Genomic DNA, 13,315 nt, shown 5'->3' with positions numbered 1-13,315 from the left:
TGTCGGGTGGAAGAGATAGCGGCACTTTTCTGTATACAGCACTACCAACATTGAATCTTTTGTTATACTGGAACCTATTGTATAAGAGCAAGATTGTCTGTCATTGGACTATTTTCAGTGCAGCCAGTACATTGCACATTCTACTGGTTGTTTGATAATCATTTTATTCTTTGACATTTTTTGGTATTTGTTTCCAATATCAGCTATTGGATAATTCACGGTGCAGTTGGCGCATTGCACATTGGGTGCTTGTTTTTTGAATATTTTTTATATATATCTATTTTTGGAAATGTTTGTTTTCACCATTTACCTGGCTAGTAGTAGTAACAATAGCCATTTTTTCCTTCACAGGAGCACTGTGGCAAATTGATGAGTATGCCGACACACTAATTCATATCTGTGATTCAAGTTTAAAATTACTGTGTCACACTTGCATAATTTAAATGTAATTTATATTTTTACAGATTGTTTGTATTTAGGTTATTTACACCCTATATTGGGTACATTGTGTCCCTGATATATATATTTTACATATGGTTGATGGTGTATTATATTAGTCCACACCTCCAGAGATTAAACCCTCTGGATAATTAGATCAGCGCAGTAACATTTTCCTTTTTTATGTAAAAAGTTAATATTGTGTTATTTTCAAACTTGTCACTTTTTGTTTTGTTTATAGTGCAACCAATTAAAGCCGCAGAGGTGATCAAATACCACCAAAAGAAAACTATTTGTGGGGGAAAAAATTATCAAAATTTCATATGGTAAAGCGTTGCATGATTGTGCAATTTCATTCAAAGTGCAACATCGCTGAAAACAGAAAATTGGCCTGGGCAGGAAGGGGGTAAAAATGCCCTTTATTGGTGTGGTTAAGGTAAGGGGCCTGGAGCTGCAGCTCCAATAGCCCCTATGTTAATCCTCCGCTGCCGGTACCAGCGCCCATCTGTGGGCCCGGGACTGACATGGCGGGTGCCGGCAAGAAGAGGGGATGGAGAAGAGCAGACACACGTCTGCTCCCCTCCCCTTCTTGCTGTGACTTGGAAAGAGACGTGTACATTAAGACAAATTGACATTGTGTCATTAAAGCAGAGCTCTAGTCATTTGTATGTTTAATTAAAGTCAGCCTATACAAAAAGTGTAGCTCCTGACTTAAAATAAACACACACTCACCTGTCCCAGGATCCGCGAGTCGTGCTGTGCCTCCTGCAGGGGGAGGGGGCGGCAGAGGAGAACTTGCCAAAACTAGGTACCTACCCCCCCCCCCCCCCCCCCAAAAAAAATAATGACATGCCAAATGTGGCATAGGAAGTGTGCTTAAAGCAGAACATACCCTGTTGGGTGGCGCTCCACTTTAAGCATACTAATTGTTTTAGAGCCCAACATTCTTGGCATGACCATATCGCATATCCTAAAACCATAGCAAATCCTAAAATAAAACATGTGAATCAGCCTTTATCTTGTCTACCACTCTTTAAATCATACATATGAAACTAACACTGCTATTTTCTCTTGTAGGCTTTGTGGCTGGCTCCAGCTTATTTTCTGGAATTTGAAGGAAAAAACACATTTTTACATGTGTGGCTAGCTGGATTGCTCTTTCTCATTATAAATTGTTATATTCTCACACAAATTATAACTAGATACAAACTAAAGGAAGAAAACAAAGCAAAAGATAAATGGCAATAGGTGTGGTATAAAGTCTCCTTTTGTGTCCTTTCTCTTTGCTTCCCCTTGGGGACATCCTAAAACTAAATTTGTATTGTTTTTTGTTTCCTTTTGGACAATTTGTGCAAGAAAGACAGTAGACAAGAATATTGATTATGAACTTTATTTGATATTGTCTATCTACTTATCATCCAAGCAAAAGTTATGTCATAACCACAAATGTCTTTTTTTACTTAAGCCGACATTTTTGTTACTGATAATTTTGTTATAACATTAATAACATCTGTACCCAAATACCTGTGTATTATTCCCCATTCCCCGGCTTTCTTTGTAATATAAATCCAATAAAAAGATAGAAATTTAAAGTCCCCATATGCTGCGCCTGAGGAAGAGTTATAAGAAATGAGGATGAGCCTGGGTATACACAGATCGAAATTCAGGCAATTCGATCCATGCATGGGCAGGCTGATTGTACCCAAGTCGATCCATTGATTAAATTGGGTACCAGGAGCCTGTTGGATTTTTTACATGCAGTTATAGCCACTAACAGTGTTCTACCGGCCAGAAAGGCTCAACATGCCTACCCCCCCCCCCCCCCCCCCCCCCCCTGCTGGCAGAACACCACTGCACTAGGCATTCCTCCATCAACACTGTGTTTGTCCGTTCGAAGAGCTGAAAAATTTAAAGGGTAACTTTTTTTTTGAGAAAATACGCTATAGTGTATTTTAAAGTTTTTAAAAATTACCTTATCTTTTCGATCCACAGCATTGTAATTTTCTTTGAAATTCAATGCAATATGGCAATCTGGAGGCCTTCTTTACCCTGTTGGTATACAGAATATCCTCAGAAATATAATTTCCTGCTTGTATGATTGGCTCTCCTCATCAGAACACTGCAAGTGCATACTACTCCACCTTTATTGGTCAATGCGTATTCCACAAGTGTCTTGGTGGGTTCTTGGGCAGAGAAAGCTGGTGCCATGTGTGCATGTGAACAATCTTATTTCTCTTTCGTCCATGGATGGGCACAGCTTCCTTATAATCTTGACTGTAGGGTTATGTTTCGTCTATCAGGAGAGGACTAGGCAGACATGTTAATAGTTAAAAAATGTAATCTTTAGCAAAGCTGAACAGCCCCACCCAGGGGGCGGTCCCTCTGGTCATAACCCCTCACACTGCACTCAGCAGCTCAGTTTTTTTCTGCCTACTAGAGGAGAAGGACCTGGCTACCTTTGAGCCCACGGTCCTGAAGAACTTTTATTTTTGATCCTGAGATCTACTATCAACTGCGGGCTGGGTGACAGGGTGGATAATATAGATCCTTGTAGTCTCCCCAGTCCGGCCATTGAGCGTGAGCAGGCCTTAGCTACGCGCTGGGTCGGCCACGACATGCCCCCTTTGCTCCATCATCACAGTGAGCCACAAACTGTATGGGTGACCCTGGGAGCACAGCTCAGCTCAATTGAGGATTTGATCATCCACCTCTTTACCATCGCTCACACACAGTCAGCCCTAACAAGGTACTGTTTGCTGTTTTTTCCCCCATTCGAGGAACTGCTCTCTGAGCCCTGGATACCATAATCCTTTGTGCTCCATGGTAGCTGTTTGCTGTTTGTACACTGCACACTGTATTTATTTCATATGTGCTTCATGACCATACATGGACAATTCACATTTATTTTACTTTTTTGTTTGGACTGCATCTATTAATAAATGGACTTTGTTAATTTTTGGTATATAGTGAATTTTCTGAGAGCCATGAGCGCGGATGTTTAGTGTGTTCCATTTTCTTGTAGCTCACACTCCTTTTTCCTGAGGTAACCAGCGGCCAACTTTGTGGGGATTTTTACATTGGCTGGACCTCTAGCGCTGGTTTGTCATTCTGAACGGCGCGAATGGCAGATCACATCAGAGACACCTCAGGCACACTCTGTGCAGGTGTTTAGAGCTGATGGCAGCGCTGAAGCAGGGCCTGGGTCAGGGCGGTGAGTCCTTTGGGAATACCCCTCGGTCTGGGCAGCTAGGAGAGTGGGTCTTTTCTTGTACCTTGACTTGTTCTCTGAGTGGCTGTCAAGTGTGTGGATCAGCATGGCGTCAGAAGCTGGCGTTTTCTTCCCCAGATATTCCGGTGGTAGCAACCAGTGCCCCTGAACCTGCGGTACCTGTGGACGCTTTGTTGGCGGTCCTGGAATCATTTGTTGCCAGGGTGGAAGCAGTGTGCGGGCACAAGGGGGGTAAAAAAAAAAAGCCCCCTCCCCCACCATCTTCTGGGGAAAGCTCTGTTCTGAAGGGTCAGAGTATGCAGACCAGGAGCATTTGGACAGTGAAGAAGACCGGGTCAGTGCAGGACATGGCACTTGTTGGAGCACTTATCACTGCAGTGCGGGAAACCCTCAAGCTGGAGGATGCGGCTGGAGCATCTACTGAGGTGTCGGTCCCTTTTGGGTCCCACAAGCCGACCCGCACTACTAAGGTGTTTCCTTATGTAACTTATTTTGATAAGTTTATAGACAAGGAATGGGAACAACCGCAGAGGACCTTTTCAGTCCCAAAGCGTTTGGTAAGGAATGGGAATGGCCACACAAGTCCTTTGTGGTCCCTCAGCGCATGGTGGTCCGTTACCCTTTTGAGGAGAGCCTTCTGAAAAAAATGGGCATCTCCCCCGGTTGTGGACCCCCCGGTATGTCGGTTAAACAAAGTAACCACTATTTCGGTTAAGGAAACCCCTGCATTTAAAGACCCTGCGGATAGGAGGTCCGAGGCGGTGGCCAGGTCCATATTTACCTTGCTGGGATCTGCTTTATGACCAGTTTTGGCTGTGGCTCTGGTGTCACAGACACTTACAGAATGGGCTAAAAAATTTCACCAGGAGTTAGACAACAGGTTTCCCTGGTCTGCATAGAAATGGCTGACCAGTTGGTGCATGGCCTCAAATATGTCTGCGATGCAGCCCTGGACATCGCTCCCCTGCTCTCTAGAGCCTCAGTATCTGCTGTGGTACTGCGTCGCCTGATTTGGCTAGAATGCTGGTCCGCGGACCAGACTTCCAAGAAGCCTCTGGCTAATTTGCCTTTCTGGGGTGAGAGGCTATTTGGAGCCTCGCTGGATGACATTATTAAGGATGTCACTGGGGGTAAGGGCACACTGCTCCCACAATCCAGAAAGAGTAAGGCGCCTTAGGCCAGGGCCCTCAGAAGGGGTTTTTCGTCAGTCCGAGCCCACAGGTAGATGGGCCAACAGGGTCCAGCTGAGGGACAAAAGGCGTCCCTGGGTTCGCAAGCCAAACAAGCCTGCAAACAAGTCTGTAACTGCATGAAGGGTTGGCTCCGCCTGACTCTCGGGTGGGGGGTTGCCTTCGCGAGTTTGCAACCCCGTGGACCTCCCTGCTGAGTTTGCGATGAGGTTTCACCAGGGTACAAGATAGAAATTCTTTCTTGTCCACCAAACAGATTTTTTCCCTCAGACCTTCATCTTCCCCCGGCTCGTCTGAACACCCTGTTTGGGGCAGTGCAGGACCTGCTGATGCACAAGGTGATCGTACCTGTGCCGTTGCCGGAAAGGTTTTCAGGGATTTTACTCCAATCTGTTTGTAGTCCCAAAAAAGGACAGGGTCCGTCCAATCCTGTATCTCAAGGCCCTCAACTCCTTTGTAAAAGTGCAAAGGTTCAGGATGGAATCAGTTCGCTCTGTGGTCGCTGCATTCCATCTGGGGGGATTTTCTAGCGTCCTTGGACGGGTGTATGCGTTTTGCAGTCGAGGACGATCACTACCAATTTGTGGCTCTCCCTTTTGGCCTGGCATCGGCACCAAGGGTTTTCACCAAGGTGCTCGCCCCAATTCTGGCCTTGCTGAGACAGCGAGGAATCACTATCGTGGGCTACCTGGTCGACCTTCTTCTGAGAGCTGCTTTAGACTCAAAATTCAAGCAGAATGCGGTGAATGCCAGTCAGTGTCTTCAAGAATTTGGTTGGGTACTGAACCTCCTGAAGTCGTTGTTGGTGCTGACTCAGCGCCTGGAATACCTGGGCTTGATTCTGGACTCCTCGAAGGCAAAGGTTTTTTCTCCCTTTAGAGAAATTGTAGGCTCTTCAGGTAGCAGTGAAGCTGTTGGCATCCCACAGGTAATTGTTGCTTTGCATGCAAATTCTTGATCTCATGGTGGCCTCCTTCGAGGCGGTACTGTATGCTCAATTCCACACTCGAGTCTTGCAAAAGGAGATCCTGTCCAAATGGGACAAGTCTCCATTGTCCCTGGATTGTCAAATCCGGGTGAGCCAACTAGTCAGGGCCTCCCAGGTCTCCGGCCCTTCCCTTTCACTGGATGGTAATCACGATGGACGCCAGCCTGACCGGTTGGGGGGGGTGTTTGGGGGGTTCAGTCGACACAAAGTCGCTGGACACAGGAGGAATCCCGCCTGCCGATCATTGTACTGGAACTTTAGGCGATCAGGCAGTGTCTCTCCACATACGCTACTAAGGCATCCAGTTAGGATCCAGTCGGACAACGCCACAGCAGTCTACCATCAAGGAGGAATAAGAAGCTCAGCTGCAGCATCAGAGGTCGCTCACATCCTGAGGAGGACAAAAAGAAGCGTGCCGGCTCTATCAGTCGTATGCATTCTGGGCATAGAAAACTGGCAAGCAGACTACCTAAGTCTCCCATACACTGGACGAAAGAGAATGGTCACTACACCCAGATGTGCTTCAACTCCTTTGCCTGAGATGGGCCATACCAGACGTGGACCTTCTGGTTTCTCGACTCAATCAAAGGTATTGAGGTTTGTGACCAGGTCCAGAGATCCCTGGGCAGACGCCACAGACGCATTGGTGGCTCTGTGGGGTCAGTATCAGCTAATTTATGCCTTTTCCCCCACTTAAACTTCCTCCTCGTCTGCTCCGCAGAGTGGAGGCTGAGGGGATTCTGGTGATTCTGATTGCCCAGACTGGCCTTGGCGTCCCTGGTACGCCGACCTAGTGCGCCTGGTGGCGGAGGTCCCTTGGTGACTGCCGATGCGGGAGGAACTTCTGTCGCAAGGTCCCATACTTCTTCCTGCTCTACAGTCGCTGGCTTTAACGGCATGGCTATTGAAAGCCAGGTACTGAGGAACCGAGGCCTGTCGGATTCGGTAATTTCCACCATGCTAAGAGCACGGAGGTCATCTTCTCAGAGGATTTACCATAGCACGTGGAAGGCCTACATCTCTGTGTGAGGTCTACGTATATATTCAGTTTCCTGGATCCTGCTGTTTTTACAGCGTGGAGTGGATCAGACCTTACCTTAAGCACCATTAAGGGGCAGATTTCCGCCTTGGCTGTTTTCTTTCAACGACCCTTGGCGGCTCATTCACTGGTGAGTATGTTTGTGCAAGGGGTCCGACATGTGGTCCCCCCGTTCGACCACCACTTCCGCCGTGGGATTTGAACCTGGTGCTCTCGGTGCTTCAGAAACCTCCCTTTGAGAACATCAGAGGGATTCCTCCTTTGACATTCTCTCAGAAAGTTGCTTTTTTGGTGGCCATCACATCTGTCAGGAGGGCTTCTGAGTTGGTGGCCTTGTCTTGCAAGTCCACGTACTTGATCCTTCATAAGGATAAGGCGGTGCTACGTCGGCAACCTTTGTTTCTTCCGAAGGTAGTTTTGGCCCTTCATCTAAATGAGGACATTGTGCTTCCATCCTTATGTCCTCGGCTGTCGCATCCCAAGGAGGCTGCGTTTCATTCCTTAGACGACCACGTCTAGGGACACAGCTTCCCTAGAGTGCTCACGTGCTCTGAGGGTGTATCTGTCTGCTACGGCTCCGTTCCGGAGGTCAGGCTCATTGTTTGTGTTGGTGACTGGTCCAAAGAAAGGCCTGGCGATCTCGTCGGCCACCATTTCTCGGTGGATCAGACAGATGGTAATTCAGGTCTATGCCCTTAAAGGGTGGGCGCCTCCCTTTCCTGTCTCTGCGCATTCGACCAGGGCAATTGATGTCTCCTGGGCTTTCTGACATCAAGCGTCTGTATCACAAGTGTGTAAGGTGGCGACACCTTTACTACATTTTACAAGGTTGATGTGAGTGCATCTTTAGATGCTTGCTTCAGCCGCAAGGTTTTGCAGGTGGCCATTTGAGGTTGCAACTCCTCCGTTGAGGAGCTCTGGTTGTGTTGGGGGGAATTTTTGTTTGCTGTTCCCACCCCCTCGTTTTTTGACACTGCTTGGGGACATCCCTACAGTGAAGATTATGAGGAAGCTGTGTCCGTCCATGGACGAAAGAGAAAACAGGATTTTTGTACTCACCATAAAATCCTTTTCTCTGACACAGCACCCACCCCTCCTTTTTAAGTTTGTACTGCTTTTTGACGAACTGAGCTTCTGAGTGCAGTGTGAGTTGTTATGACCAGAGGGACCACCCCCTGGACGGGGCTGTTCAGCTTTGGTAAAGATTACATGTTTTAACTATTAACATGTCTGCCTAGTCCTCTCCTGATAGATGGAACATAACCCTACAGTCAAGATTATAAGGAAGCTGTGTCCGTCCATGAACTTCAGAGAAAAGGATTTTACGGTGCGTACAAAAATCCTATTTTTCTTTATCGTACATCGCGGGACACAGAGCACCATAGTCATAACTATGTGGGATGTCCCAAAGCAATGCCATCTGAGGGGAGGGAGACCCAAAATAAAGCAGACCACTATCGGATGCGAGGACCTATACTGCAGCCTGCAGTACACTGCACCCAAAGGCGGCATCCTCCTGCTGACCTACATCCAGCTGGTAGAATTTAGTGAATGTATGTACTGACGACCAAGTTGCGGCCTTGCAAATCTGAGCCATGGAGGTTTAGTGATGCACTGCCAAGGAAGCACTTACTGCCCTGGTAGAATGTGCTCTAGATTGAAAAGGTGCAATATTTCCTTTTAAATCATAAGCCTGAATAAAAACCTGACGGATCCACCTAGAAATAGTACAATTTTTATGCTGCCTCCCCCCTTCCTGGGGCCTTCTGGCAGTACAAACAAAGTGTCAGTCTTCTGTATCTGAGAAGTTGCCTTGAATGAATGAATGAATGAATGAATGAATGACTTGTATAGCGCAACTCATGCGAACTGAATCGCCTCTGGGCGCTGTTTCCAGCCAGAGTCTGCTTGGCTGGTGCGGTCATTTTATCCCGTAGGATTTCGACACACAGTCATACACACAGATATACTTATATATACTGAGCCAGTTTTAGACAAGATCCAATTTACCTACCAGCATGTCTTTGGAGTCTTTGGAAACCGGAGTTCCCGGAGGAAACCCACGCAGGCACAGGGAGAACATGCAAACTCCAGGCAGATGGTGTCGTGGTCAGGATACGAACCAGCGACCCTTTTGCTGCTAGGCGAAAGTGCTACTCACTGCACCACTGTGCTGCCCTTCAGATAGACCTTAACTGCTCTCACTACATTGAGAGTGTGTAATAATCTTTCCTCTGCAGAACAAGGTTCTGGAAAGAATGAAGGTAGGGAAACATCTTGGTTCATATGAAAACTAGATACTACCTTAGGCAGAAAGGATGGGTGAGGGTGCAATACCACTGTATCCTTATGAATAACTATAAGTATGGCACTTTACAAGAGAAAGCTGGCAACTCTGAAACTTTTTCTTGTGGAAATGATCGCAACCAAGAACACCAACCTTGTCACAAGGATGAAGGGCACATGGCACATCAGCTCAAAAGGATGTCCTTGTAAAGCCGACAAAAAAACTAGATTCAAATCCCACGGGCACAAGGGAGACCCAACTGGTGGATTTATACGTCTTACCCCTTGTATAAAGGCCTGGACCAAAGAATGCGAAGCAAGTAGCCTTTGGAAAAACACTGACAAGGCCGAGATCTGACCCTTGATCGTACTTAAGCATAGCTTAATTTCCACTCCTAATTGTAGAAAGGCAAGGACCCTACCTATGACATACTTGCAAGGATGCCATCCTTTGGGTTCTCACCAGGAAACATAGGCCTTTCAGACCCTATAGTAAATGGTCTTAGAGGCCGGCTTCCTTGCATTTATCAGTGTAGTCACCACTGAACCTGAAAGCCCCTGACTCTTTAGAATGTGGGCTTCAATAGCCAAAGCGTCAAATGCAACATTTGTAAGGCAGGATAGAACACCAATCCCTGCTGCAGCAGGTCTGGCCAAGATGGAAGAGTCCAAGGATCCCCCACTGCTATCCTTACAATCTCTGCATACCAATATCTTCGGGGCCATGCCGGGGCAACTAGGATTACTGGCTTCCGTTCCTCCTTGATCCTGCGTAGAAGCCGCGGTAGCAGCTGAACTGGGGGGGAACACACAAATCGTGAAAACTGATCCCATGGTGTCATTAATGCATTTGCCCTGCATGCAAGTGGATCACTTGTCCTTGACACAAAGCTGTCCAACTTCTTGTTGAACCTGGACGCCAATAGATCTATGTCCGGGGTATCCCATTTCTGGCATATGGCCAGAAAAATGTCGGGATGTAGAGACCACTCCCCCGGAAACAATTGTTGGCGACTCAAGAAATCCGCCTGCCAATTCTCCACTCCCGGAATGAGAACTGCAGATAGGCAAGAATATGGTTTACCTCTTTCTGTGCCGCACAACTTCTGGTGCCGCCCTGGTGGTTGATGTAGGCCACAGCTGTGGCATTGTCGGATTGAATCCTGACAGGAAAATGTCATAATCTGCTCGTCCAGGCCCTTAGAGCCAGGACCGCTGCCCAGCCCGCTACTGGTATGAAGGTTTTCCCCTTCTGCAAATTTTTAGTTATCAACCACCAATTGAGACTCTGGCGCACCTTTGGAGCCAGGTTTATTGGACAATCCAAGTCTTTGCCCTTCTTGTTCCAAGCAGACAGGGTACCACTTTGTAACAGTCTTGAATGGAACTGGGCATAGGGAACTGCTTCGAATGAAGCTACCATCTTCCCTAACAACCTCATGCAAAGGCGGATGGAAGGACCCTTCTTTGTCCTAACCGTGTGAACCAGATCTCTTATAGCGCGAACCGCAGTAACCTCTGGTGAACAGGAAATATTGGAACATGTAGATATGCATACTTGATGTATCCTTGATTTCTATTGACGCTAGAAATTCTCCACCCCTCAGGGTGGAAATTGATACAGACCTGATTGATTCCATGCAAAGAGAGCAGATGTTGAGGAACCGATTCAGACCCATGAGATCTAGAATGGGTCTGACATCTTCATTCAGTTTTGGCACTGTAAAGAGATTTGAATAAAATCCCATACCCTGTTCTTCTGAGGGGGTCTCTATGATTACACCCTGAGACATCAATTGGTCTAATGCCTGAAATAAAGACTCTCTTTTGACTGGGTCTTTTGGAACGTTCGATCTTAGGAAGCGGGATGGTGGGAATTCTCGAAACTCTAGTTTGTATCCTAGAGATACTGTGGAGATGACCAATCTGTCCTGGATCTCTTCCCGCCAGGCTCCTGCGAACTGCAGAAGCCTTTACCCCACTCAATTGAGCAGGGGCGCCCCTTCATAAGGAGGCCTTGGGACTTTGCTTTACAGACTTTTGCCCCCAGGGCTTTTTCTGTCCCTGAGCTTGGTTCTGAGGTCTACCTCTTGGACCTGATGGCGGATGCCATCTCCCCTGGAATTGGAGAAGCAGCCCGTAAAAATGAAGGCCTTCTACTCTTAACTGGAAGAAGGGTACTCTTACCACCTGAGATGTACTTATCCAAATCATCCCCAAATAAACATTCCCCATGGAAGGGAAAGCCAGCCAATAACTTTTTTACATGGCAACTCAGCTGACCAATATTTAAGCCACAGCACTCTCCGCATATGCACTAACAGGAGAGTAAGGCGAGACGTCTGATAGAATATAATCTTTAATAGCGCCGACCGCAAAACATAGGGCTCTAGGTAGCTCAGCTAGATCCAGGCCTTTTATCAGCCGGATCCTTAAACACTGGACGTTGTCCACTGGACAAGTGAGACTCTTATTCAGAGAAGAAATAGCAGCATCTACTGCTGGCACACTCCATTTCTTAGTGAACTTTTTATCCATCAGATAAACAAGAGAAAATCTCTTGGGAGGAAGAAAATGCCTGTCTGGATGATCCCAGTCAGCATATATGAGCTGTTCCAGCAATAGGTGCATAGGAAAAGCATGTGAACCCTGAGGAGGCTCTAGAGACCCCAAACAGGAGAATGAAACCTCAGCCGTCTCTGCCAGGGGTAACTTATATCCCAAACGGACTGCCTCTGTAAGTGATTAAACTAGCAATCTTTGAGACTGCGAGGCTGAGAAGGACTCTTCTGAAGCTGAATCCTCAAAAGAGGAACCATCTTCCTGCTCTCCTAGTGGGTCCTCTGGGGATATATCCGTATCCCCAACCCACTTCTGATCCACCAACGACGGACGCAGGGCAGGGGAAGGGGACCTATCGCGCTTCCTCCCAGCCTGGGATGGTATGCGAAACAAATCATCTATCTTCCCTTCCAAACCAGCTAGTGCTGTAGCCAAATCATCTTTAGTGACGTATGCAGAGGCTGGAATGTTGGAAGAAGCTACAATGCCTGATAAGCTCAATGGCTCAGCCTTGTCAGCCGCTTTGGGTCTTTCAGGAAAGGATGATACTGTGGAGGCGTGACTAGGATCCTTAGATCCTGACCGCGGCGCCCTTGCACTCCTCTTCACTGTTTTTGTTACTCTCTTTTGGGAATACATAGTCCTAAGCACAAAGCAGAGGTACTATACCATGCATCTTTTGCTGAGTTTAGTCCAGCAATGGTTAAATATGCTGCTATCAATGCCCAGCCAGATGCTGAATAAATGTGCCTTGAAATGCCTGTAGCCAACACCCACAGCACTTGCGTGCCCTTGGATATGCGTCTGTGTCCCTCTCTGTCAGCTACCAGTTTAATTGCAGCCTGAGACATTTAAAATCTAGCTGGCCTGCGCCTATGCAGTGAAAAAACGTGCACGCCGCCACACGTGCACGCCGAGTCCTGCCCCCTGTGATGTCCTCTCCTATTATATTGAAGGAGGGTGACTCCTGCACACGGCGATTCCCCCTACGGGAATCCCAGGAGGGTGGGAAGCAGTGGGTCCCAGCTTACCACTTGAGACTTTTACCCTGATAGGGGAAGTCCCCTAAATCCCCCCCCAGGCAGCTGAAAATAAGAGTGAGAGGCAAAACTGTCCACAAGCGCTGCTGACATATTGCATCATCAGGTAAGTATGGAATGTTGACGCCAGGTATGTTGTATTTATACCCTCTAGCGGTAAACGCAGGCGAAACATCATTCACTCATTTAAGAAGTCCATAAGAATTTCTCAGGATCTTCTTATCATCTTTAACTTACCTTTACCCCCGCAGGATACTGCTGGAAATTCCAGTCAGACCCAATCTTCCACCCATCATGGCGGGTTGTGTCATGACAGACCTTCAATAACCAGGTCCCCTTTGCATATAGGCTCCACTCCCTTGGACCTGTACAGCACCCTGCCAGAGCAAACTTGTGGTATGGAAATGTGACCAAGGCGCCGGATCCCAGGGCCTAGCTCTCAGAGAGAAGCATTACAGGCAGAGACTCCGTTCCAAGGCTCGGGTACTGAGGCTCTTTGAATGGATCCGATTGCATAGACCCCCGATCCTATGCAGGATCAAC

General features: G+C 47.4%; 1 protein-coding gene across 9 annotated transcripts in view; it reads left to right on the top strand.

Moving 5' to 3' along the window:
• Positions 1–13,315, top strand: part of PIGM (phosphatidylinositol glycan anchor biosynthesis class M) — a 564,607-nt gene that overhangs the window by 544,048 nt on the left and 7,244 nt on the right. For 7 of the 9 annotated variants that reach the window (XM_040353413.1, XM_040353414.1, XM_040353416.1 and 4 more), the window contains one exon: positions 1,516–1,686. The exons of 1 other annotated variant lie outside the window; for it this stretch is intronic. In XM_040353413.1, the coding sequence (XP_040209347.1) occupies positions 1,516–1,686 (171 nt within the window). Of the gene's footprint in view, positions 1–1,515; positions 2,038–13,315 lie in introns of those variants that run through there. One more of the 9 variants, XM_040353409.1, reaches the window with a different exon arrangement.

The sequence above is a fragment of the Rana temporaria genome, chromosome 5, assembly GCF_905171775.1.
Source record: "Rana temporaria chromosome 5, aRanTem1.1, whole genome shotgun sequence".
Lineage (NCBI taxonomy): Eukaryota > Metazoa > Chordata > Amphibia > Anura > Ranidae > Rana > Rana temporaria.
The sequence above is the reverse complement of the archived record's forward strand: the minus strand, read 5'-3'. Positions and strand labels throughout refer to the sequence as shown.